The following is a 27,492-nucleotide window of genomic DNA, read 5'->3' as shown; positions in this document are numbered from 1 at the left end:
GGAAATCATAATAAAAACCTACTTGGGGAAAATCGAATCCAATATTCTTGATAGTTTAATTTAAAAAGCTGTGGTTAGATATTTTATTTTCAGTTGTCTGGCAATGACACATGAATGACTGGTACAAAATGACAGTTTTAAAATGGGCTGATGGGTAAAGCTGTCAGCTGGCTCTTTCAGGTAAGAACCTCTCCCAGTGGCTGCATCCTGATTATCAACTTTGCTCATTTAGGAATTTCAGTAATTTAATCAGTTCATCCAGGGCTGATCTGGCTCTGACACATGGGCAGAACAACAATCTTCATTAGTGTCTGCAGAGATGGAATGTGTGTGTTAGAGGATCCAAGAGGACTATGATAATTATTTTGGGGTGCAAACAGGACAGAGTGTGCTGTATATCATCTCCACCCCTCTCCACCTCTTTAGGTTTTTATCTGTTTTATTTTGGCTATACCAATGTGTCCCTCTTTTTCTCAGTGTACCAGTTTAAGACTCTTCCCTTGATGGAAAGTGGCTCTTGAAAAGAGAAGAGAGACTAATGGAAGATAAGGATGCAGGCAGGTGTAATGGTGATCAGGATGCAACAGCCTAGAAAGATATTTAAACTGAAAAAAGACCTTAGGGATCACTCTGGTCCACCTTCTACCCAAATCTATAATTCTCTTATATGTGGAAAAATGCTGTTGATATTGTTAAAATATTAATATTAATCTGAAGTACCAAATATTTACTGAGAAATGGGGGAAAGCCTCTGAAAATATGTTTTTCTACAGGGAAAAAACATGAAGAAAAAACATGATGGCATTGTTTACGAAACTAAAGAAATTCTCGATCCACCTCCCAAAGTAACAAATTGTTGCAAATCACTTCGGGTAAAATACAGTTTTCAGAAGGCATACATGACTCAACTTGTCAGCTCCCAGCCAGCTCCAGCCATGTCAAGGAACCCAGGTAAGATTTTATTTGGATTTAAATTAAGATAAAGAGTTTACTTACCATGTGTTTTTCTTGATATTAAGAACGTAAAATTGGACATTATATATAGAGAGACGGAGTCTCGCTCTGTCGCCCAGGCTGGACAGGCTGGAGTGCAGTGGCGTGATCTCGGCTTACTGCAACTTCTGCCTCCCGGGTTTAAGAGACTCCTGCCTCAGTCTCCCAAGTAGCTGGGATTGCAGGCACCCACCACCACACCCGGCTAATTTTTTGTATTTTTAGTAGAGATGGTTTTCACCATGTTGGTCCGGCTGGTTTTGAACTCCTGACCTCAGTTGATCCGCCTGCATCAGCCTCCCAAAGTGCTAGGATTACAGACATGAGCCACCATGCCCGACCCACATTAAATATATTATTTAAAAATTAACTATAAGAAGTCTTAGCTACTCGGGAGGCTGAGGCAGGAAAATCTCTTGAATCCAGGAGACAGAGGTTGCTGTGAGCTGAGATCGTGCCACTGCACTCCAGCCTGGCAACAGAGCAAGACTCTGTCTCAAAAAAAAAAAAAGACTCTGTTCATTCCAGTTCTTAGGTGGCAATAATCTAAAAGTGACTGCTTCACGGCACTACATCTCTTAGTTTCTATTAGCCCTGAATCATTGCTGTGACAACCAATTAAGGTAATCTGAAATGGGTTAAAATAGATCAAATTTATCTTTAATAAAAATTAGCCTTTTTTTTTTTTTTTTGAGACGGAGTTTCACTTTTGTTGCCCAGGGTGGAGTGCAGTGGCCCAGTCTTGGCTCACCGAAACCTCCTGGGTTCAAGCGATTCTCCTGCCTCAGCCTCCCGAGTAGCTGGGTTTATAGGCAGGCACCACCATGCCCAGCTAATTTGTATTTTTAATAGAGACAGGGTTTCTCCATGTTGGTCAGGCTGGTCTCAAACTCCCGATCTCAGGTGATCCGCCCGCCTCGACCTCCCAAAGTTCTGGGATTATAGGCATGGGCCAGATTGCCGAGAAAAAGTTAGTCTTTAAATTGGACCTGACATGCTGTGTTGTTAAGATAGGGAACACTAGATTAGATTTCTTCTTGATTTTGCCACTAGGGGAGAGAACATGTAGGAAAGATACATTTGAAATTTTGCTTTGCAAAAATGTGTGATTCCTAAATGTCCCAGAATGCTGGAAAATTAAAGTTTTATGTTTTGAAGAGCATTAAAGGACAGTGTTAGGTAAATTTATGAGGTTTTAGATTAAAAATATGCTAGATATCTGAGAGGGATTATGAACATTACTTTCAACCTAATATCTAATTTTAAAAGAATTACAGGCCGGGCGCGGTGGCTCAAGCCTGTAATCCCAGCACTTTGGGAGGCCGAGGCGGGTGGATCACGAGGTCGAGAGATCGAGACCATCCTGGTCAACATGGTGAAACCCCGTCTCTACTAAAAGTGCAAAAAAATTAGCTGGGCATGGTGGCACGTGCCTGTAATCCCAGCTACTCAGGAGGCTGAGGCAGGAGAATTGCCTGAGCCCAGGAGGCGGAGGTTGCGGTGAGCCGAGATCGCGCCATTGCACTCCAGCCTGGGTAACAAGGGCGAAAACTCCGTCTCAAAAAAAAAAAAAAAAAGAATTACATGCCAGTTGAGAAAGCGGAAATTTCAAGCATCCCGATAGTCGCTTGCCACCACACCAAATATGTTTTTTTGTTGTTGTTTTGAGACAGAGTCTCACTCTGTCGCCCAGGTTGGAGTGCAGTGGCACAGTCTCACTGTGCTCACCGCAACTTCCACCTCCCAGTTTCAAGCGTTTCTCCTGCTTCAGCCTCCCGAGTAGCTGGGATTACGGGCGCCCGCCACTTTTTAGTAGAGACGGGGCGGGGTGCCGGGGGAGGTCCACCTTCTTGGCCAGCTTGGTCTCAAACTCCTGACCTCCCTCTTTGGCCTCCCCAAGTGCTGAAATTACAGGCGTGAGCCACCGCACCAGGCTTGGTATCCATTTTTTTTTTTTTTTTTTTTTTTAGAAAGAACTGAATTGACTGAAATTTTGAATCTTCTGTCACCTATGAACACCTTCTGGGAACTTGTATTTTTTAAAATAGAGACGTAATTCATTTAACAGAAAGTTCACCCTTTTAAAGTGCACAGCACAGTGGGTTTTGGTTCCTCACAACATTTTGCGATCATCGCCACTAACTCTTAAGATCTTATATTTTATCGTAAACCCTTTCCGATGTCTTCACACTCTACCTCCTGATCCGGATTCCCTGTGGCGCTGACCGCTGTCTTCCGTTCTGTGGGTGTTACATTTGCCTCAAACGCTTTCCTAATTACAGTTTCACTACAAGAGAAGAGGCAGGTGAAGGGACTAACGCTGCCACCCTTGGTTTATAAGAGTAACAACCCACTACCTCATGGACATGCTTGTTTTCATGCCTAGAACTCTTGTTTTACCGTCCGCGAGTGATACGTCAACTGTTTTTTTTTTTTTTTTTGAGACGGAGTTTCGCTCGTTACCCAGGCTGGAGTGCAATGGCGCGATCTCGGCTCACCGCAACCTCCGCCTCCTGGGTTCAGGCAATTCTCCTGCCTCAGCCTCCTGAGTGGCTGGGATTACAGGCACACGCCACCACGCCCAGCTAATTTTTTTGTATTTTTAGTAGAGACGGGGTTTCACCATGTTGACCAGGATGGTCTCGATCTCTCGACGTCGTGATCCACCCGCCTCGGCCTCCCAAAGTGCTGGGATTACAGGCTTGAGCCACCGCGCCCGGCTACGTCAACTCTTATCAGCGACTGGCAGTCTGCGGGCCGCCAGGGTGCTTTCGATGCCTGCCAAACAATTAGAAACCAGGGATCTCCCAAGAAAGAGCTGCCTCCCCCGTCCCCCCACTTCCGGCCTTTCCGTTCAGGCAGCCACGCGTTTCTCCCCTTCCTCTTTACGATATCACTGAAGAAATGAGGGATGTGCGGAAGGAGGGGGCGGTGTGAGGGGCACGAACTGGTTACTACAGCGTCGAGAACGCCAGAGTAACCAAGGACGAAGAGAATAACGCGAGCGTCTCATGCCGGGACTCGCCCTCTCTGACTCCCGCTCCCGCCGGTCGCCGGGGACGAGCGACGCGCTGGCCGCCGCCGGCCGCGCCGCCATCTGCGCTCCCCATTGGCCACAGCCTGTTCACGTGACCTCCATTGCCTCCCGCCGCGCGCGCGCTTTTCCCGCCACGGACAGCCGTGGGCGGGAGCCGGGAATGGCGCGGGTCGCCCGCCCATCTAAGGTGGGCGAGGTGGTTCCGAGGACCTGGCGGCGCTCTCTGGCGGTGAGCCTGAGACAATGCCTGAGTACTGTCCGGAGGAAAACCGACTGAGGAAGCAGATTGAGGAGGTCCTGCCCTCCCTCCCCTCAGCGGCTTCAGTCCGGGGCTGTGACACAGGCAGCCCGAAAATGGAAATCTCACGCCCTTCCTTGGCAGGAATGTGACTCGCTGAAGCCAAGGTTTGTCTTGTTACTTTGGGGCGCTCTGCACACGAAAATAGAACTCTTCGGGGGAAAATACATCCTTTTTGTATGAGGGATTGAAAGCCACTTTTTCTTTGAAAAGTTGACGGTCATGGGAAGTCCGGAGTAACCGTTCTGATACACATCGTTTCAGGGAAATTAGAAACTCCTGGGGAAACGAAGGTGCGTAAAAGCAGAAGGAGGCCCTGCCCACCGCGCCTGTGCGGGAATGGAGGAATCTGACGAGGGGCAGAGCTGCAGTAATTACTGATAAGAGAGGGCTAAATAAATAAATAGGTGTGCATGTGTGTGTAAGGAGTATAAATGGGAAATACAATTCTAGAGGTCAGCGGAGAGTCAGTTTAACTTATTTTTCTCTTTAAGAGCGCTTGGATGCCTTGCTTACTTTTGCCTTATTTATTTTTTGCTTCGAAGGCTCGCCAACCTTCCTCCTCCAGATATACATTTTCTTTTTTACTCGTTCATTCATTCCAGAAATACTAGGGCCTACTGTATTCCGGGCACTGTGCTAGGTACTGGGTGACAATGATAAATAAGAACAGTACCAGTTCCTTCAGGCATGGAGCATATGGTCTGGTAAAGGAAGCAGACAGGAGTTGATTGCACATTTCAATGTTAAACATAACGTGAAAAGTGCTAAGAAGAGGTCTGGATGCCATGTGGGGGATTTGACCTAGCGGGGAGATCCGAGAAGGCTTACCTCAAGATGCAGCCCTGGACTGGAGACCTGAAGGGGTTAAGAGGCATGGAGGTTGGAGACAGAGGGTGCAGCTTGTGCAAGGGAGAACTGTGAGCCTCTCCCCTTCCAATGACTGCCCACCTTACCTAATTCCACTAAACATACATTAATCTTGCCCCTTAGTTCTCAAAAGACATTTCTTCTCTTAATTCCAAGTTCTTAGGGAGTGCCTGGTTGTAACTTACGATTGTTAAAGACAGTGTTATCCAATAGGTAAGTATGCATATCTAATATACATATCAATATACATTTAATATATAATACATATTAATATAAAGTCTAATATGCATTATCTCTGTTTTGTTTTTATTTTTCAGAGATGGAGTTTTTCCATATTGGTCAGCCTGGTCTCAAACTCCCGACCTCAGGTGATCCACCCACCTCGGCCTCCCAAAGTGCTGGGATTACAGGCGTGAGCCACTGTGCCAGGCCTTTTTTTTTTTTTTTTTTTTTTTAAATCTCTGTTGTTTTGTGTAAGAAAAATACACAATGATGGCCAGGTGTGGTGGCTCACGCCTGTAATCCCAGTACTTTGGAAGGCCGAGGCGGGTAGATCCATGAGGTTGGGAGTTTGAGACCAGCCTGACTAACATGGAGAAACTCCATCTCTTCTAAAAATAGCAATTAGCCGGGCATGGTGGCACATGCCTGTAATCCCAGCTACTTCCAGCTTTGGGAGGCTGAGGCAGGAGAATCGCTTGAACCAGGAGGCAGAGGTTGCAGTGAGCCAAGATTACGCCATTACACTCCAGCCTGGGCGACAGAAGCGAACTCTGTCTCCAAAAAAAAAAAAAAGAAAAATATACCATGATTGTAACAAATTGTAGTATGTGATACATCCCAATAGTACTAAAAGTACTGTAGACGAATTTGTGAGAAATCACATGATTTTGGAAAACTCGAAAAAGGCATCTTAGAGAAAGTAATTTTCAAAAATCATTGAGATAAGATTTGGTCAGATAAAGACACAATTTAGTTAGAGCATAAGGCTCTAAAAGAAGAGTAAGAAGGCTGGACCAATCAGTTGAGATACATTCCAAGGGCTTTGCAAACCAGTCTGAAGAGTTTGTACAAACTAAGCCAGTGCAGTGACTTGCATCTGTAATCCCAGCTACTCCAGAGGCTGAGATGGGAGGATTGCTTGAGCCCAGGAGTTTGAGATCAGCTTGGACAATGTAGCAAGACCCCATCTCTAAAATATTTTAAAAGTTTGTAGAACCTAAAAAGTTCATTTGAGTTTTGAGAACTTTTATGAGATATCTTTTCTCCCCTAATATTTGTCTTGGAAAAATTTAAATCTACAGATAAGTGGCAAAATTAACTATGGTTATTCATAAACCCTTCTCACAGATTAATCAGTTTTGTTTTGCTTTTTTGGAGACAGGGTCTTACTCAGTTGCTCAGGCTGAAGTGCAGTGGCGCGATCATAGCTCATGGTAGCCTCAAACTCCTGGGCTCAAGTGATCCTCCTGCCTCAGCCTCCCAAGTAGCTGTGACTGCAGGTGGGCATCATCAGGCCCAGCTAATTTTTTATTTTTTGTAGAGACAGTAACTCACTTTGTTGTCCAGGCTGGTCTTAACTCCTGGGCTCAAGTGATCCTGCCTTGCCCTCCCAAAGTGCTGGGATTACAAGTGTGTGCCATTGTGCCTGTCCTTGAGATACTTATAAATTTAAATTTTGAACAAGTGTTTATGAATTAATAAATTTCCTCTCTCTTTTTTCTGTTTTTTTTTTTTTTATGAGACGGAATCTCACTGTGTCTCCCAGACTGGAGTGTATTGGTGCAATCATGGCTCACTGCAGCCTTGACCTCTTGGGTTCAAGTGATTCTCCCACCTTTGCCTCCCAAATAGCCAGGACTGCAGGCATGAACCACTGTGCCTGGCTGTTTTTGATTTTTTTTTTTTTTTTTTTTTTTAAGAGACAAAGTCTCACTATGTTGCCCAGGCTGCTCTGAAACTCCTGGGCTCAAGCCATCCTCCTGCTGGGGTTACAGGAGTGAGCCACCATGCCTGGCCCTTTATCTCTTGATTAATCAAATTCATATCATCCACTGACTGCTTGATGTGACAGATGAGGTTCAGCGCATACCACACCGTCTCTTTTTCTCATATTTGATGTTAAATTATTTTAATATTTATCTCTGTTGTCTTCATAAACTTAAATAATTTACACTCCTATTTCTTTTTTTTTTTTTTTTTGTGTGTGTGTGTGAGACGGAGTTTCGCTCTTGTTACCCAGGCTGGAGTGCAATGGCACCATCTTGGCTCACCGCATCCTCCGCCTCCTGGGTTCAGGAAATTCTGCCTCAGCCTCCTGAGTAGCTGGGATTACAGGCACGCACCACCATGCCCAGCTAATTTTTTGTATTTTTTGGTAGAGACGGGGTTTCACCATGTTGACCAGGATGGTCTCGATCTCTTGACCTCGTGATCCACCCGCCTCAGCCTCCCAAAGTGCTGGGATTACAGGCTTGAGCCACCGCGCCCGGCTCTACACTCCTATTTCTTATTTCATCCATTTTCAGCAATACCACATGAACTCCCATTTTATTAGATGAAGATACTAATTTCCATGTCTTCTTTTCACCCAATCTTCTGGAGCCTGCTATTTGTTCTCTCTATATACTTTTTTAAATTTTTACATTTTTGAGGTGGTTAACATTTGCATTCGGGCCTCCAGCCACAACTAGCTCTTCCATGCTTTGTCCATAAGTTGGTTCTAAAAGATACAAACCGAAACACTTAGTTTACATTATGGTGTCTGTATAGTGTCTTAACACCAGGTCTAGTGATAGTAGCTGACATTTATATAATACAGGATTTATTATACAGTGGGTACTTTATGAACATCATTGTTGATTAGTCATAATGATCAGAAGGTCCCTTTATAAAAATGGGGAAACTGATGCACAGAGAAGTTGAGACTTATCTAAGAACAGAAGTCAAAAAGTGACTGAGACAGAACTTGAACCATTTCCTACAGAAGGATAGGATAAATTTTTTTTCTTCGGTTACAAGTTTAGGACCCTTGCCAGCTGGAAGGACAATGCACATCAAGGTCAAATACATATTTTTCTCTTCTGTTTTGGGGAGGGATAAGGGTGGTCTCTGGATCTGATTAGTTTTCTTTCTTCTTTCTTTCTTTCTTTTTTTTTTTTTTAAGGCAGAGTTTCACTCTTGTTGCCCAGGCTGGAGTATAGTGGCACGATCTTGGCTCACCATTACCTCCGCCTCCCAGGTTCAAGCAATTCTCCTGCCTCAGCCTCCCGAGTAGCTGGGATTATAGGCATGTGCCACCATACCAGCTAGTTTTTTGTATTTTTAGTAAAGATGAGATTTCTCCATGTTGGTCAGGCTGGTCTTGTACTCCTGACCTCAGGTGATCTGCCCTCTTCGGCCTCCCATAATGCTGAGATTACAGGCATAAGTCACCACGCCTAGCCAGTTTTCCTTTTCTTTCTTTTTTTTTTTTTTAGAGATACGGTTTTTGTCTGTTGCCCAGGTAGGATTGCAGTAGTGCGATCATAGCTCACTGCAGCCTCCAGCTCCTGGGCTCAAGTGATCCTCCCACCTCCTGAGTAGTTAGGACCACAGGCATGTGCCATCACACATGGCTATTTTTCTTTTTTTCTTTCTTTCTTTTTTTATTTTTTTATTCTATTTTTTGATAGAGACAGGGTCTTGTTCTATGTGGCCCAGGCTGGTTTCAAATTCCTGGGCTCAAGTGATCCTCCTGCCTCAGCCTCCCAAAGTGCTGGGGTTGCAGACATGAGCCACCCTACCTGGCTACTTTTTCTATTTCTGTTAGTGACTACTTTCAGTCACTTCAAGATCTCCTTCCTTCTTAACAGATGGACCAGTCTCCTGTTTCATATGCAAAATTGATGTCATCAGGGGTAAATACCTGAATGTTCCTCTTACTTCTTCCAGACTTCCTTACATGAGCAACATGTCTTATCTCCTGTCCTGTCTCAAAAGAAGGGGGAACCCTCCTCCTGTTGAAAGCTAACTCTCATGTCTGTATTCTTATTCCTCCTTGTCTTCTGGAACTCCACCTCAACAATTTGCCCTACTGTATCTCCCATTTTCTGTTGCTCCTGATCTAATTCCTCTCCTCAATCTGCAAACCTGCTCAAGACTCAATTAAGAAAGTTCCTCCAATACACCTCCTCTTGCTACTGCCAATTCTCTCATTCCTTCATCAGGACACATCTTAGAAGAGCAGTCTACACATATTGATGTCAAGTTCAGTTTGGTAACTCAAATTTATACTCACTGTCATGAAAATTTCCATTTATCTCTATTGCAAGACCATTTCTCTTTTCTGACACTTCAATCCTGTGTTACACCAGCAAATCTTTTTATTTTTATTATATTATATTATATTTTTTATTTTTTGAGATGGAGTCTAGCTCTGTTGCCCAGGCTGGAGTACAGTGGCATGATCTTGGCTCACTGAAACCTCTGTCTCCCGGGTTCAAGCAATTCTCCTGCCTCAGCCTCCCAACTAGCTGGGGTTACAGGCGCCCGCCACCATGCCCAGCTAATTTTTTGTATTTTTAGTAGAGACAGGGTTTCACTGTGTTGGCCAGGCTGGTCTTGAACTCCTAACCTCATGATCTGCCCGCCTCAGCCTCCCAAAGTGCTGGGATTACAGGCATGAGCTACCACACCAGGGCCAGCAATTCTTTTTTTTTTTTTTTTTTTTAGATATGGGATGTCACCATGTTGGCCAGGCTGGTCTCGAACTCCTGACCTCAGGTGATCCACCCATCTTGGCCTCCCAAGCACTGGGATTACATGCGTGAGCCACCACGCCCGGCCTCAGCAATTCTTTTTAAAGGATCAGTTCGTCCTTGGTAAGAGACTTTGAGCCTTCCTGGGATTGATTTGTAGGCTTGCTAAATTTAAGCAAATTATCTGGGATTTATTATTCAGACTATGGATTGTTAGGAATTAAACATTTAACTATAATAAGTTTGATATGAAAGGGCATGCCCTTTGAGATGGTGCCGTAACTATTGATTTTGTGCTTGAAATATTTACATCTTCAAAGTGATTGAATTTAAAGCAGTAGCTAATGCTCTAAAGTCCTCCTAAAAGAAACCACTTTCCCCAGATAAAAAAAGAGGTCACTTTTGAATTTGAGATGAAGCCTTTAGTTCTGGTGAGGTGGTTTGTCTCTGAGAAAGACAGACATATATTTTCCAATCTGGAAGCAGATGGCCCAGAATGTGGAGAGGCCAAGACTTCCTGTACCTTCAACGTCATTTTTTCCCATGTTGTGTCAGCATTCCAAAGGTAAAAGGTTGTTCAAATACTTCCGTGAAATTCCCTGAACAGTCTGAGACTTAGAGGTGGTGGCTACCAGCAATGAAGACTGTATGTCCTGGAATGACTTTACCTTGAGAAAAATAATCTAAAATTTTGCCTAGTTATACAGGTAAAGCACTACCAAGTTTAACACAGAGGAATATCCTTCTGGAAGGAACTATAAAACAATCCCTTCAGTTTAAATTTAAGCCACATTTTAATTTGCCTCATATTTGGACCAGAAGCTTCCTCTATGATCTTTTATTGTTTTCTGGACTTTCTCATTTCCTTTCCTCCCCTCCTCCCTGTGATTTGTAATTATTACATCCTCAAGTTTCCCAAATTCTAAACCATGCAGTCACTTCCACCAAGTCTCCTTTCCACTGGGAACTTTCCTTTTAGAGTTGTTCTCTTGCTCCAGTCCAGTTATTCTCTAGGCACACTGCACTATTGAGATCCTGGGACTTCCCTACACATGGATTGGACCCACCTTTTGTTAAATCTTGTGGTTTTTTCTTTCTTAATTTAATCTCACTCTGTTTATTGTGTTTTACTGGAATGCTTTGTCAAGAGACTTCCTAACAAATGGTGTATGAAAGTTGCTGAGTCCTTGCATGTGTACAAATGTCTTTATTCAACTCTCACATATTTTTTATTTTTATTTTTTTTAGAGACAAGATCTCACCCTGTTTCTCAGGCTAGAGTGCAGTGGCATAATCTTAACTCACTGTAGCTTTAAACTCCAGAGCTCAACCTATCCTTTTGCCATAGCCTCCTGAGTATCAAGGACTCTAGGCCCATGCCACCACATCAGGCTAATTTAAAAAATTTTTTGTACAGATGGGAGTCTCACTATATTGCCCAGGCTGGTCTCAATCTCCTGGGCTCAAGCAGTTCACTCATCTCAGCCTCCCAAAGTGTTGGGATTACAGGCATGAGCCACTGCAGCTGGCCTTATTCTTATTTTTGATTGACATTATATACATAATATATTTCTCTGTGCCACCACGCCTGGTTGATTTTTGTATTTTTAATAGAGACGAGGTTTCACTATGTTGGTCGGGCTGGTCTTGAACTCCTGATCAAGCAATCCACCCACCTTGGCCTCCCAAAGTGCTGGGATTATAGGCATGAGCCACCACACCCGTATTATTAGTAAAGACGGGTTTTCACCATGTTGGACAGGCTGGTCTCGAACTCCTGACCTCAGGTGATCCACCTGCCTCAGCATCCCAAAGTGGTGGGATTACAGGCATGAGCCACCATGCCCACCAAGATATTTTCTATTAAAATTTTTTATTTTGTGTTTTACTTTGTTAACTTTTGCCTAAAAACTGAGACACAAACACATATATTAGCCTAGGCCTACACAGGATCAGGCTCATCAATATCACTCTTTTTCACCTCCATATCTTGTCCCATGGCAAGGTCTTCAGGGGTAATATATGCATGGAGCTGTCATCTCCTATGATAACAATGCCTTCTTCTGGAATACCTCCTGAAGAACCTGCCTGAGGCTGTTTTCAGTTAACATTTTTTTTTTTTTTTAATTACTAGAAGGAGTATATATACTCTAAAATAACAGGCCAGGCACAGTGGTGCATACCTGTAATCTCAGCACTAAGAGACGGCAAGGCAAGTGGATTGCTTGAGCTCAGGAGTTCAAGACCCTCGTGGGGAACATGGCAAGACCCCATCTCTACAAAAAATACAAAAATTAGCTGGGTTTGGTGGTGTGCACCTGTGGTCCCAGCTACTCAGGAGGCTAAGGTGGGAGGATTGCTTGAGTGACTGGCGGTACAATAGGTTTGTTTACATCAGCATCACCAAACACATGAGTAACGCATTGATGATGTCACTAGGTGATAGGAATGTTTCAGCTTCTTTACAATCTTATGAGATCACCATTTTATACGTGATCTGTGGTTGACTGAAATACAGTTATGTCACCCTTGGCTGTGTTCTTATACTGTAGTTGACCAAGTAACAGAGCCCATTAATACATTTTAAAAGCAAATTTTCAACAAGACTTGAAAGATGCCTTTCCTGACACCATTTTCCTGGTTCCCCTTTTACCTCTTTGATGATTCTTCTCAGTCATTTCTGTGAACTTTTGTTCCTTTGCCTATCTTGTTAACCATCTGTCTTATCTAGAGGTTCTGTCATCACCTATATAAACTCTTCCTCAATCACAACTACTCTCTTATATTGTTATTGAATAAAGAATGAATAATGACTCTTTTTTAATTAAAAATTTTCTTTTTTTTTTTAAATAAATGGTCCTTCGCCAATTCCAATGACTCTTAAACTCTTTATCTTAAATTCTACATCCTCTGTGCTTCAAATGTTATCCAAATGCTTGCTAAGATGTCATAAAGTTACCTAAAATTTGTTTATTTTATTTGTTTATTTTTATTTTTTGAGATGGAGTCTTGCTCTGCTGCTTAGGCTGGAGTGCAATGGTGCAATTTCAGCTCACTGCAACTTCTGCCTCCTGGGTTCAAGCGATATTCCTACCTCAGCCTCCTGAGTAGCTGGGATTACAGGCCCCTACCACCATGCCCAGCTAATTTTTGTATTTTTAGTAGAGATGGGGTTTCACCCTGTTAATCAGGCTGATCTTGAACTCCTGACCTCAGGTGTTCTACCTACCTCAGTCTTCCAAAGTGCTGGGATTATAGACATGTGCCACTGCACCCAGCCTATTTGCTTATTTTGAGACAGGGTCTCTCTCTTTGTCACTCAGGCTGGAGTGCAGTGGCACAATCTCAGCTCAGCTCACTGTAGTCTCAACCTCCAGGCTCAAGTGATCCTCTCACCTCAACCTCCCAAGTAGCTGGGACCACAGGCGTGTGCCACCATGCCTAGCTAACTTTTTGTATTTTTGGTATAGATGGGGTTCCACCATATTGCCCATACTGGTCTCCTGAGCTCAGGCGATTTGCCTGCCTTGGCCTCCCAAAGTGCTGGGATTACAGGTGTGAGCCACCATGCCTAGTACCTAAAATTTATAAATGAACTCAAGTTTTCTTCCTTCTCTTTTTACTGGCCTCCTCTGCCTTCTACACCTGCCCTCTCTCCACCCCGTTCTCTGTACAGGCTGATGCTGCCTTTGCCATTTCAATCTCCCAAGCCTGAAAAGTGGGAGTTTCCCTTTTCCTTTCTTTCTCTTCTAATACTAAATCCCAGCCTATTCTGTTTCCTAAATATATAATCTGTTTCCGCTGTTACATCCCTATTAGTACTACTTTAGTTCAGGGTCCGTGCTAAGGTTAAGTGCATGGGCTCGGCAGCCAGACAGACTTGAGTTTAAATCCTGACTTTCACATTCACTGGCTTTCAAACCCTAGGCAACTTACTCAACCTTCCTAAACTGTCAATCCTCAAACCTGGCTGCGCATGGGAACCACCTGTGGAGCTTAAGGAAAATACTGGCCAGGCACGGTGGTTCATGTCTGCAATCCTAGCACTTGGGAGGCTGAGGTGGGCAGATCACTTGAGGTCAGAAGTTTGAGACCAGCTTGGCCAGTGTGGTGAAACCCCATCTCTACTAATAATACAAAAATCAGTTGTGTGTGGTAGTGCCGAAATAGTACCACTGCTCGGCGACAGAATGAAACTGTGTCTCTAAAAAAAAAAAAAAAATTACTGATGCTTGGTCCAACCACCAAGCCTTCTGATTTCATTGGAGTGGAGAGAGGCCTCAGCACTGGGAGTTTTAAAAAGCCTCCCCTTGGGGAGCTTGCCTTTATCTCTACTGGATAAAGTTCAATCCTCTTCTTGTGCCTTCTCTGTTAGCTTTGTCTCCTATGCCCCTGCCTTTCAACAACAGCACCACTTAGAGTTTATGCATAAAACCTCCCTGTCACCCCCAAGCCTGATCTTTCTGCCTGGAATGTCTTGTTTGCACTCTCCTAGCTGGCCCTTCCCCAGTCTGTTTCTTCTCCAGGCTAGTTCTTAGTCATCCTTCATCCTTCAAGACTCAACTCATGTATCATCTACTTTGTTTGGTATGCCTTCCTGACCCCTGCACCTTGTGCTTGCTGTAACATGTTGAATCATAGTTTGTGTCTCTCTCCCACTGGACTCTTTGAGGACAGGCCTGAAATCAAAGGTCCTCCAATTTTATCGAAATGAAACAGATCCAACACAACTCTTGCTTTCTCTATGAAACCATACTTATATCTACTTTAGCCCAAATTTATTTCCTTCTCTTCTGCAGTCCTAGAGCAATTGGGAATTGTATCATCTCTAACCCATGCGTTCTAGGTGACTAAAGGACAGAAACCTTGTCTATATCTTTTAGGCCTTACCCAAGGCACCCAACAAGTGTTAACTTACAGTGTTGCTTAAAAACGCTCATTGGTTGCTAAAAGCAAATAGAGTTTGGAGGGCTCATCAAGGAGACTGGGTAAAAATATTAAATGGGGCTGGGCATAGTGGCTCATTCCTGTAATCTCAGCACTTTGGAAGACTGAGGTGTGAGGATTGCTTGAGCCCAGGAGGTAAGACCAAGATCAGCCTGGGCAACAAAGCAAGACCCTGTGTCTATTAAAAAAAAAAAAATATATATATATATATATATAAACATATATATTATATCTATAAATTTATATTTATATATAATATATTATTATTCAAAATAGATTTTTCCATTTTTTATATATATATATACACACACACAACTGTAATATATATTATATATATATAGTGGAAAAATCTATTTTGAAAAACTAAAGATCTATTACTGCTTGTCCAATACAATAGCTACCATCCACATTTGGTTATGAGCACTTGAAATGTGGCTGGTGCAACTGAGGAATTGAATTTTAAGTTTTAGTTAATTTTAATTAATTTACATTTTAAAACTGATACTTGATTGAATTGTTGGAGCCCTGTTAAGTATGTTTGAAATTACCTGGATATGTGAATCTATTTATTTATTTATTTTTTGAGACAGGGTCTTGCTCTGTTACTCAGGCTGGAGTGTAGTGGTGTGATCATAGCTCACTCCAGCCTCTGCCTCCTAGGCTCAAGCAATTCTCCCATGTCAATCTCGGCCGAGTAGGTGGAACTACAGGTGTGAGCTACCACACATAGCTAATTATTAAATTTTTCATGGAGACAGGGTCTCACTATGTTGCCCTGGCTGGTCTGAAACTCTTGGGCTCAAGTGATCCTCCCAGTTTGGCCTCCCAAAGTTTTGGGATTATAGATGTGAGCCGTGGCATCTGGCCTGAATCTACTTTTTAAACGGTTAACTTCATGAAATCTAAGTATAGATCAAGATTTTTCAGTGAAAAGTTAGGCTTTAAATTGAGGTGTTTTGTAAGTACAAAATAAGCACTGAATTTCAAAGACTTAGGTATAATTTTAAAATATAAAATACATCATTAATAATTTTATACTGATAAATGTTATATTTTGAATAAATTGATTTAGGCAAAATAAATTGCTAAAATTAATTTTACCTGATTTTACTACTAGAAAATATAAAATTACATATGTGGCTTGAATTATATTTCTATTGGAGAGAGCTGATCTATTCCAACAGTTTGGCTTTGCTTTTTGATAATTATTATAATGACTGAATTTCGACCCTTTCATTTTTTTTTTTTTTTTTGAGAAGGGTTTTGCTATTGTCACCCAGACTGAGTGTAATGGAGCTGTCTCAGCTCTCTGCAACCTCTGCTGCCTGGGTTCAAGCAATTCTTCTGCCTCAGCCTCATGAGTAGCTGGGATTACAGGTACCTGTCACCATGTCCAGCTAATTTTTTGTATTTTTAGTAGAAACAGGATTTCGCTGTGTTGACCAGGCTGGTCTTGAACTCTTGATCTCAAATGATCCACCCACCTCGGCTTCCCAAAGTCCTGGGATTACAGCTGTGAGCTACTGCACCCAGCCAACCCTCTCATTTTCTAAGACAGTTTTTAAGTAACTAGTGGTAAGTGATTTTACAGATAATTAAGTGATACTATCTCTTTTGAACTCTTCTATCAATGCAGATCATAAGCTACCTTCTCAGCCCAAGGAGCATAGCATTGGTCAGAAGCATCACCAGGAGGAAATAATTCACAAGTTGGCCATGCAGCTGAGACACATTGGGGACAGCATTGATCACAGGATGGTTCAAGAGGTGAGGCTCCACTTTCCCCAGCCAGGGCCTGTCAGGTTGGAGGAAAGACTAAACAAAACTATGGCTGCCAAGTGTCTGAGACACCCAGAAATTATCAAAATTCATGGATTAATACTGTCTGGATTACCAAATATTCGATCTAAACATTGTGAACCTGAGCCAAAGCTGACATTTAATCTCATACTTGCTGCTCAGATTGTGGTCTCTGGACTGGCAGCATCAATGTCACCTGGTTAGATATGCAAGATCTGAGACCCCAACCCACACAGTCAGAATCAGAATCTACCTTTCGCTCTCGTTGCCCAGGCTGGAGCACAGTGGCATGATCTCGGCTCACTGCAACTTCTGCCTCCGGGTTCAAGTGATTCTCCTGCTTCAGCCTCCCAAGTAGCTGGAACTACAGGCGAGTGCCACCACGCCCGGCTAATTTTTTGTATTTTTAGTAGAGATAAGATTTCACAGTGTTAGCCAGGATGGTCTCAATCTTCTGACCTCGTGATCCGCCTGCCTCGGCCTCCCAAAGTGCTGGGATTACAGGCATGAGCTGCCGCACCCAGCCCAGAATCTACCTTTTTACACATTCCCCAGGGAATTTGTGTGCACATTGAAGTGTGAGAAACTGCTCCACACCCTCAAAATAGGATGCAATTGGAATCACCTGTTGAGTTTTAAGAATGACAGATGCCTGGGCCCAACCTGGAGAAATTCTGATTTAATTGGCACAAGGTAAGGCTGGGGCACCTGGCATTTTAAAAACTGCCTCAGGGAATCTAATGCACAGTCAGGGAGGAGAACCTGTGCCTTGGACTTTGGTTATCCTCCCTGAATCAGCCCGAAGGGTAGGATGCAGGCCCTACCCCGGCCGGTTTCTTAGTTTCTCCTGGTTATTATATGAGATAAAAAGGGAAAATAGGAAAGACTAATGATTACTGTTTGAAATTTTGGGGGTGATGAAATCCATAGCTAACTTTTTTTTTCTCCAGAACAACCTGTATTTGGCAGCAGAGAATGATCACATGGGCTCCATGACAGACAAGATGGCAGCCCCTCAGAGCCCAACTTCTTGCCCTTAGATTGAACTATCCTGTGAAGCTTTCTTGGTGCAGCCTCCACCATGCATGCCACAGGGAGTGCCATGTCCTCTTTTATACTCAGGTCCAAATGTGGACAACACACAGCCTTGCCCTCAAATAAAACATCCCTGAGACAAAATATGAATGGGAAATCTCAACAATAATGCTATAAAAGCAAGTAGGGGCCAAGTGCAGTAGCTCACACCTATAATCCCAGCACTTTGGGAGACCGAGGCGGGCGGATCACTTGAGGTCAGGAGTTCGAGACAAGTCTAACCAATATGGTGAAACCTCGTCTCTACTGAAAAACACAAAAACTAGCCAGGCATGGTGGCACGCACCTGTAATACCAGCTGTTTGGGAGGCTGAGGCAGGAGAATCGCTTAAACCCAGGAGGCAGAGGTTGCAGTGAGCCGAGATTGTGTCACAGTGTGGGCGACAGAGTGAGACTTGGTTAAAAAAAAAAAATGCAAGAGGGAAATAAAGATAAAATAAACATAGAGAGAATAGACAATCAAATAAACTATTTGATAAGTCAATTTCATGCCAACAAATATTAATTGAGTGCCTACTATATGCCAGACTCAGTTCCAGGCATTGGTGGCTACAGGGGTGAGCAGCAGGTCTCACAGAAATGATGCAGGGAGGGGGCAGATTAACAAAGCAGATGAACGATAAACAGCTAAGTCAGACAGGGATGCGAGCTCCAAGCAGGATCAGGGCACACTGACTGATGCAGAGTGGCTACGTATGGGTGGTCAGGGAAGGCGTCTCTGGGAAGGTGATATCTGAGCAGAGACTGGAAACAAGGGAGCTACTAGTCACGGGAACACCTGGAGTGGGAAAGTGTTCCAGGTAGAGGGAACAGCCAGTGCAAAGCCCAGCCCCCCAATCTACTTTGTGTCTCTGGATTTGCCTATTCAAACCTTTTGTGTAAGTGGAATAGCACGATACGGAGCTTTGTGTATGGCCTCTTTCACTTAACATAGTTTTTTCAAGGCTTAACCGCATTGTAGCATGTATCAGTACTTCTTTTTACAGCTGACTGTTCTATTGTATGGATATACGACATTTTGCTTATCCATTCACCAGTGGCTGGATATTTGGGTTGTTTCCACTTTGTGGCTATTGTGAATAATGAAGCTATGAACATTTGTATTTAAGTTTTTGTGTAGACATTGTTTTTAATTATTTTGGGTACATACCTGGGAATGGAATTGCTTTTTGAGGAACTTCCAGACTGTTTTTCAAAGTGGCTGCACTATTATACACTGTGGCCCACCAGCAGTGTATGAGGGTTCCAGATTCTCCACATCCTTTCTAATAGTTGTTATTAGCTATCTTTTTGATTATAGCCATCCTAGTGAGTGTGAAGTATATCTCATTGTGGTTTTGATTTGCATTTCCCTGATGGATAATAGGCATCTTTTCATAAGCTTATTAATCATTTTTCTCTTTAGATAAATGTCTATTCATATCGTTGCCCATTTATAATTGGACTACTTATCTTTTTATTATTGTAGGAGTTTTTTTTTTTTTGAGGCAGTCTTGCTCTGTTGCCTCATCTGGAGTGCAGTGCTGTGATCATAGCTCACACAGCCTTGAACTACTGGGTTCAACTGATCCTTCTACCTCAGCGTCCTGAGTAGCTGGGACTGCAGGCACATGGCACCACACCTGGCTGATTTTTTTATTTTTATTTTATTTTATTTTTTGTAGAGACAGGGCCTCACTACATTGTCCAGGCTGTTCCTGGATTCCTGGGCTCAAATGATCCTCCTGCCTTGGCCTAGGAGTCATTTTTATATTCTAGGTGTACCTTCCTTATCAGATATATAATTTGCAAATATTGTATCCCATTCTGTATGTTGTCCTTTTAGTTTGTTGATAGTGTTCTTTAAAGCACAAAAGTTTTAAGTTTTGATGAAGTTCAATTTATCGACTTTTCTTTTTGTTGTTAGTGCTTTTACTTTGAGTGTTACACTTATGTTTTCTTCTAAAGGCTTTTTAGTTTTAGCTGTCACATTGAGGTCTTTGATCCACCTGAAGTTAATTTTTATATACATTTGAGTTAAAAGTCTATCTTCATTTTTTTTGGCATATGGGTATCCAGTTGTCCCAACACCATATGGATTTTGTTGTTTATTTATTTGTTTGAGATGGGGGTCTTGTTATGCTGCCCAGGCAGGCCCTGAACTCCTGGGCTCAAGAGATCCTCCCATCTCAACCTCCTGAGCAGCTGGGACTACAGGTGCATCCCACTGTCTCTGAAGTACCATATGTTGAAAAGACTGTTGTTTCCCTATAAATTGTCTTCTTGTTACGGGATCTTTGGGGTGTCAGTTTTCTGGCCAGAAACCTCTGTGGCCATGGCATATTTTCCCCAACTTCTTGTCTTGCGTCCAGGAAGAATGCATCTGGGGGAATGAGGCATGTAGACAAGTGAAGGGTAAACAAGACAAAGATGAGCTTTATAGAGTGTTACAACAGCTCAGAGGAGACCCACAGTGGGTAGCTCCTCTCTGTAGGCAGGGCATCCATTGAGTGTTCAGTTCTCAATACAGAGGAGGCCCTGGAGAGGGTAGCTCCTCTTTGCAATTGGTCTTCCCAATATCTGCAGGTCTCAGTGGCTAGGTGGCCCTGGAGAGGGTGGCTCCTCTCTGCCAGCAGGTTGTCTCTGAAGCTCTCAGCAGAGAGGGCAGCTCCTCTTTGCAACTTGTAGTTCCCTCATCTCCAGCTATTGGCAGAGAGTTAGCTCCTCTCGGCAGCTGATCATCCCGTTGTCTCTCAACCCTCTTTGTCTCAAAGACATCCTCTGCCCAGCTCTGGCTGAGCCCAGGGTTTTTATGGACCTCAGAGGGGTGGCAGTGCATGCCAATTGGTCTATGGGTGGCCATGGGTGGGCCTGAAAGAGGCACCACCAGTCCCCACTCTGGTCCACAGGACTGACAGCCTGGCCCTCAGCCTTCAGGCCCTCCTTGGCCTGAAGGTGGGGGCCTCACTGCAGACCCACCCCCTTCCACCCAGGAATCAGTCTGCCTCCAGCTGCCATGCGGGACTCGGCCCCAACCCCTGCTCAGAGATTGGAGCAGGCTCTGGGAGCAGAGAGAGGCCAAGCAGTGTGAGCAGACACCCTTGAGTCTTCAGAAGGAGGGTCCTTTCTAGGGCCTCAAGAGTGTGCAGGCTGCAGAGATGCCTGGGTTCTGAGACTGGGAGGGTGGCCACAGTGGCACCCAGAGAGCTCCTGCTCCAACTCAGAAGGGGTGGGGCTCCCACCAGCTCCATAGAGTGTGCAGCCCCAGCTACGCCTTCCTGCTGCAGCTGGCATGACGGCAGCAGCCATCACCATCATTGGCACACTTGTTGAAAACCAATTGGCTGTAAATGTGAGGGTTTATTTCTGTACTCTCAATTCTGTTCCATTGATGTCTATGGCTATCCTTATGCCTACTCCAGCTTTTTTTGCAGAACTTTACAAAGCTGGTTTTGACCTAGACATTTAAATATATTTTGTTCTGTACTACAAACCTACAAACTTGCACTTTAGAATATCTTTTATTTTTATTTTGGAGACAGGGTCCCACTCTGTTGCCCAGTTTGGAGTGCAGTGGCACTATCTCACTGCAGCCTCAACTTCCCAGATTCAAGCAATTCTCCCATGTAGGCTTCCAGAGTATCTGGGACCACAGTTGCCCACCACCACACCTGGCTAATTTTTTTTTTTTTTTTTTGTAGAGACAGGATTTTACCATGTTGCTCAGCCTGGTCTCAAACTCCTGGGCTCAAGCAATTTGCCCACTTTAGCCTCCCAAAGTGCTAGGATTACAGGCATGAGCCATGGTGCTCAGCCTTGAACACCCTTAAATAGACCACAACACATTAAAAAAATAATAGTTTGAAAAAATTCCAGCTGAGTGTGGTAACCACAGTCCCAGCTGCTTGGGAGGCTGAGGTGGGAAGATCCCTTGAGCCTGAGAGGTCAAGCCTGCAGTGAGCTGTGATTATGCCACTGCATTCCGACCTGGATAACAAAGTGAGACCCTGTCTCAAAAAGAAAAAAAATCCTTTTAAGTTTGGCTCTGAAATGCTGAAGGCTTTGCTGCTTCAAAGTTCAAGTCAAGGAACTTTAACAGAATTTCAAGTCTGGCATGGTAACTTTCTTTAGTATGTAGTCATAAATTATTTACCTTTTGTACTCTGTTTAATCAAGCAGTCACATCGATTCTCTAGATAGCTTCCTGCCGTTGATGTATTTAAAGAAACTTTTATTCTTGTTCTTGGAACTGCCTATCAAGCAGCTCATCAAGTTATATTTGTATCTGCTAAATGGATTGTTCTTGAGCTGCCAAATTTTTGGCTCTCTTATTTTTTTTCTTAAGCAAGTGCTCTGTCTTTTCAAAAGTGTTCTGTGTTTCTCAAAATAACATCTTTTAGGCCAGACACAGTGGCTCACACCTGTAATCCCGGCACTTTGGGAGGCTGAGGCCAGGAGTTGGAGACCAGCCTGGGCAACATAGTGAGACACCTGTCTCTACAGAGCAATTTTTAAAAAAATTAGCCAGGGGCCGGGCGCGTGGCTCAAGCCTGTAATCCCAGCACTTTGGGAGGCCGAGGCGAGTGGATCACGAGGTCGAGAGATCGAGACCATCCTGGTCAACATGGTGAAACCCCGTCTCTACTAAAAACACAAAAAAGTAGCTGGGCATGGTGGCGCTTGCCTGTAATCCCAGCTACTCAGGAGGCTGAGGCAGGAGAATTGCCTGAACCCAGGAGGCGGAGGTTGCGGTGAGCCGAGATCGCGCCATTGCACTCCAGCCTGGGTAACAAGAGCGAAACTCCATCTCAAAAAAAAAAAAAAAAAAAAAAATTAGCCAGGTGTGGTGGTGTGTTCCTGTAGCCCAGCTACTTGGAAGGCTGAGGTAGGAGGATTGCTTGAGCCCAGGAATTCGAGGCTGCAGTGAGCTCTGATTATGTCACTGTACTTCAACATGGGTGACAGAGAGAGACCCTGAATCTGAACAAAAAAAAAAAAAAAAAAAAAAAAACAAACTTCTGTTTTGCCGTTGAGTTGTGTTGGGTTATTTTTGGTTCAAGTATCTGTTTTTCTTTTTTTTTAACCAGTTTTTTTTTTTTTTTTAAATCTAGTACATTTACTTTTTCTAGATACAAAGCATGTTTTAAAACAGTTAGGGTTCTCATTACTTTTAGAATTTTAAATATGCCTTTGAAATTTTTCTCTCTTTCTGGGTTCTGGAAACTGCTCCCTCCCTGTCCCTTGGCCCCTAGGAGTGGTGACAACTCTGTTCTTACTGGGTCTGGGTACTGCACCATCCTCTGTGGTTTCTCCACACCTCTGTAGAGTCTCTTTATTCAACTCACCTCAAATTAGCCTAATTTGGGTGTGCCATCTGTTTCCTCTAGGAATCTGACTATTATCATAATGCGTAAGGAATTTCTCAGTTTGTTAGAAAGAAGGGAGGGAAACTCATTTATTAAAAATTTTTTTCCAGGTATTGTTTGAGACAGTTGTACATGTTTCATTTAATTCTCCCAATAACCCTATGAATTACTGTCATAGTTATTTCAGGAGAGGCAGTGGGGTTTCAGGGAAAGATTACAAAAACTTATCTAAGGTCAGGCCGGGCGCGGTGGCTCAAGCCTGTAATCCCAGCACTTTGGGAGGCCGAGGCGGGTGGATCATGAGGTCAAGAGATCGAGACCAACCTGGTCAACATCGTGAAACCCCGTCTCTACTAAAAATACAAAAAATTAGCTGGACATGGTGGCGCGTGCCTGTAATCCCAGCTATTCAGGAGGCTGAGGCAGGAGAATTGCCTGAACCCAGGAGGCGGAGGTTGCGGTGAGCCGAGATCGCGCCATTGCACTCCAGCCTGGGAAACAAGAGCGAAACTCCGTCTCAAAAAAAAAAAAAAGAAGAAGCTAAGTGACCTTAGATAAGTTTTTTTTTTTTGAGATGGAGTTTCGCTCTTGTTTCCCAGGCTGGAGTGCAATGGCACAATCTCGGCTCACCGCAACCTCCGCCTCCTGGGTTCAGGCAATTCTCCTGCCTCAGCCTCCTGAGTAGCTGGGATTACAGGCACGTGCCACCATGCCCAGCTAATGTTTTGTATTTTTAGTAGAGACGGGGTTTCACCATGTTGACCAGGATGATCTCCATCTCTTGACCTCGTGATCCACTCGCCTCGGCCTCTCAAAGTGCTGGCATTACAGGCTTGAGCCACCGCGCCCAGCCGGGTCACTTAGCTTCTAAATGGCAAAACTGGAATTTAAATATGAGCATCTGACTCAGTGTTCTATACTTTTTCTTGTCTGCCATGCTGAAAGAAAATTCATTCTGTTTTCCTAGCTGATATCAACTATAAGAGGGGAAAAAATCCTTTAATGACTTTTAGTTACTAACAGGACAAAGTCTAAGTTCCTTAGCCTACTGCTAATGGTTTTTCATTCCTTCCTTCATTCATTTATTCAACTTTTATTAAGCACCTGCTGTATGTTAGGCTCTGTTTAGTATTGGAGATATGGGAGTGATCAAAGAGACAATATTCCTGATCTCACGGAGTTTGGAAGGGAGACAAACAATATCTACACAAATAAAGTATGTAGCTTACCAGATAGTTATAGATCCTTTGGAGAAAAATTAAGCAAGGAAAGGAATAAAGAATGTTGAGGTTTGCAATGTTAAGTAGAGATGTTAAGGGAAGGCCTCATTGAGAAGGTGACTTTTTTTTTCCCCGAGACATAGTCTCACTCTGTCACCCAGGCTGGCATGCTGTGGCACAAAGTCATCACTGGAACCTCTGCCTCCCAGATGCAAGCAATTATCATGCCTCAGCCTCTCGAGTAGCTGGGATTACAGGCATGTGCCACCACACCCGGCTATTTTTGTATTTTTAGTAGAGGGTGTGTTTCACCATGTTGGCCAGGCTGGTCTCAAACTCCTGGACTCAAGTGATCCACCGGCCTTGGCCTCCCAAAGTGCTTACAGGTGTGAGTCACCAAGAAGGTGACTTCTGAGGAAAATCTTGAAATAAGTGTGGGACTGAGCTGTGGATATGGGGGAGGAGGCAGAGGATGGGAGGCAGGAGGGCAGCAAAGCCCCTGGGGCAGAAGTGCGTCTCACATGTTTGAAGAGTGGCAAGGAGGCCCATGTGGCTGAAGCTGAGTGAGGGATAAAGTCATAGAAGATATGGTCAGAAGGGTGGGTGGTGGGCGGATTAGGTAGGGCCTTGAGGTCACCGCAAGGACTTTTTTTCTAAGTGAGGTGAAGTCATCGGAGTGCACTGAGCAGAGGAGCCGCATTTCAACAGTCCACAGAGGAGGCTGTGCTGAGAACAGACTGCAGGGGCAGGGTGGGGAGCATTTGTGTCTGACCCACAGTCTTCTTGTTCTGATGTTGCGACATAAACAGTTGTTACCTTTTGCTCCAAAATACTTAATATTCACCTCACCTCTTTGCCCATCTAAGTCTAGACATTATTAATCATTATTATTTTTTGAGACAGGATCTCCCTCTGTTGCCCAGGCTGGAGTGCAGTGGCACAATCACAGCTCACTCAGCCTTGACCTCCCAGGCTCAGGTGATGCTCCCACCTCTGCCATTAACCCTATGAATTACTGTCCTAGGTATTTCAGGAGAAGCAGTGGAGTTTCAGAGAGAAACTCCTGAGTAGCTGGGACTACACGTGTGTTCCACCACTCCTGGCTGCTTCTTTTCTAGAGATAGGGTTTTGTCATGTTACCCAGGCTGGTCTCAAACTCCTGAGCTCAAGCCATTTTCCTGCCTTGGCCTCCTGAAGTGCTGGGACTACAGGCAGGAGTCACCATGCTCAGGCTTCTCTACATTCTTCTAGCCTTAAGGCAAACTCGCTCACCTCTTTGAGAGGAGTAGAAAAGTGTTCTGGGAAGCCCGGGGAATAGGTTATCAGTCCTGGAAAGGGTGCCCCAGTTTGCAGATGAGCCCCAATTTGTTGAGACCAGCCTAGGCAACTAGTGAGACCCTGTCTGTACAGCATTAGCCAGACATGATGCTGTGCATCTTTGGTCCTAGCTACGGGGGAGGCTGAGGTGGGAGAATCACTTGAGCTCAGGAGTTTGAGGCCAGATGGGAAAGATGACCAGACAGGAAAATAAGTCCAGAGGCAAACTTCCAAGGCGATGTGAGGATATGGGCACATGAAAGGTACTGTCCTTCAGCTCATACAACTCTTAAAGCAACCTGAGAAGCTTGTTTGTGGCATGGATTGAATTACTATTTCCTATTGTGTTTAATTTTTAACTTTGGATTATTCTATCACTTTTTAAAACAACCTTTCTCTCTCTCTCTCCCTTTTTTCAAATAGGATCTTCAACAGGATGGCAGAGATGCACTAGATCATTTTGTCTTCTTTTTCTTTAGAAGAGTTCAGGTGTTGCTGCATTTTTTCTGGAACAACCATTTGCTGTAAAAGGAATATAAAGGTCAAGTTCTGCTATCTTTCTATCCTCTGAGAAGCATGACTCCCACTGGGACAGATGGGAAGAACACCCTTCTCCGTCTCCCTCTCTTTGTACCCATCACTGTTGGTCTACACCTGGTTTGCTGAAGAACTGCGGGCACAGGAGCCATTTGCCACTTTAGAGGAGCTAGCTATGAGATGTCTGTGATCACGTCATGGTAAAAACCCAGGGAGTAATTAGGAGCCCAGGAAGCCTTGCTGTCCAGCAAATGCCAGTGCCACGGATGGCCCCAGGGCTCCTTGTGAGGAAACCTTGAGCATTTCCTTCCAGGAATGAAATAGAACCTCATCCTCAAACTAAAGGTCACAGAAATGGGCACTTGCTCCTGGGCCACTCCCTGGGTACCATGCCCTCTGCTGACCTGTTGACTCCACTCTTGTCACTCATGTCCAGATCTGCAGTGCCAGCTTCTCCTCAGTGACATGTCATCTCCCCACCCCAATCCTGGCTCCAACCCTCTCTGGAAAATTGAAAGGAAACGTTTGTCTCTAATACTCAAATCCAACAAATGGCTCATCCATCTACCTTCCCATTTCCATGCCTAGAGGTCCCACTACCACCACCAGCAGCTTGAGGTGTTTCCAAATCCTTCTCAGGCTCTGATTCTACAACATTTACGTTCTTTCCTCACCTTTGATCCTCTCACTCCTCTGTGACCCCCTTCAAGTCTCTTCAACCACGCCGGTGTTTCCCAACCACTCGGCCCCGCCGGAAGGTGTCTTTCCCTGCTCTGCCATTCTCTTTTATGCTTGCCTGCTTAAAATCGGGAGTGCTTAGTCCTTGGCCAACAGTCCTGCCTTCTAGAAGAGTGTAAGACCTGAAAGGGTTATGAATCCATCACAAGGCAAAAACTTTTGCTATTGCTGGATGGATTTGCTGTTATTGGGTGGTGGACCCTTTGCCTGTTGAATGTATTTCACTCATTCTCTCCTCACTCTCTTACGCAGTTCTTTCACCTTCGTTCTTCTCCTTCTACCTTTTTGTCTACCTCATATTCCCTCCCTCCCCTCCTTGAAAAGAAGTATAAATATTAAGAAAGTTTGTTGTTATAAGTTAAAAGTTTATGTGTATATCTTGAGTTCTTCATAGGAGATGTGTTATTTTTAAAAATTCTAAAAATGAAATAAATATTGTTATTTTATTAAGCATGAAACCCCTGTACATATTTCTTTTTTGAAGGAGGAACCCCATGGCAGCACCTAGCCACTTATTCCTGCTCGTATTGGTTTGAAGGCATCGACTTTGTCCTTC

The 27,492-nt window shown here is 44.0% G+C and overlaps 1 protein-coding gene across 2 annotated transcripts; it reads left to right on the top strand.

The window, feature by feature from the left end:
* The first annotated feature begins 782 nt into the window (after positions 1-782).
* On the top strand, positions 783-27,392 carry PXT1 (peroxisomal testis enriched protein 1). 2 transcript variants are annotated; one of them, XM_010334086.3, is made up of 3 exons: positions 783-951; positions 16,521-16,651; positions 26,085-27,392. In XM_010334086.3, exons 1-3 carry the CDS (start codon positions 783-785, stop codon positions 26,187-26,189), a joined length of 405 nt encoding a protein of 134 aa, XP_010332388.1. In that variant the 3' UTR covers positions 26,190-27,392. The 2 variants fall into 2 exon arrangements, 1 of the variants encoding a protein (XP_010332388.1); XR_012517279.1 differs by lacking the exons at positions 783-951; positions 26,085-27,392 and adding an exon at positions 4,157-4,435 and having other exon boundaries at positions 16,521-16,600.
* Positions 27,393-27,492: the final 100 nt, after the last annotated feature.

Source organism: Saimiri boliviensis, chromosome 4 (assembly GCF_048565385.1).
Source record: "Saimiri boliviensis isolate mSaiBol1 chromosome 4, mSaiBol1.pri, whole genome shotgun sequence".
NCBI classification, from domain to species: domain Eukaryota; kingdom Metazoa; phylum Chordata; class Mammalia; order Primates; family Cebidae; genus Saimiri; species Saimiri boliviensis.
This window is presented reverse-complemented; position numbering and strand designations above follow the sequence as displayed.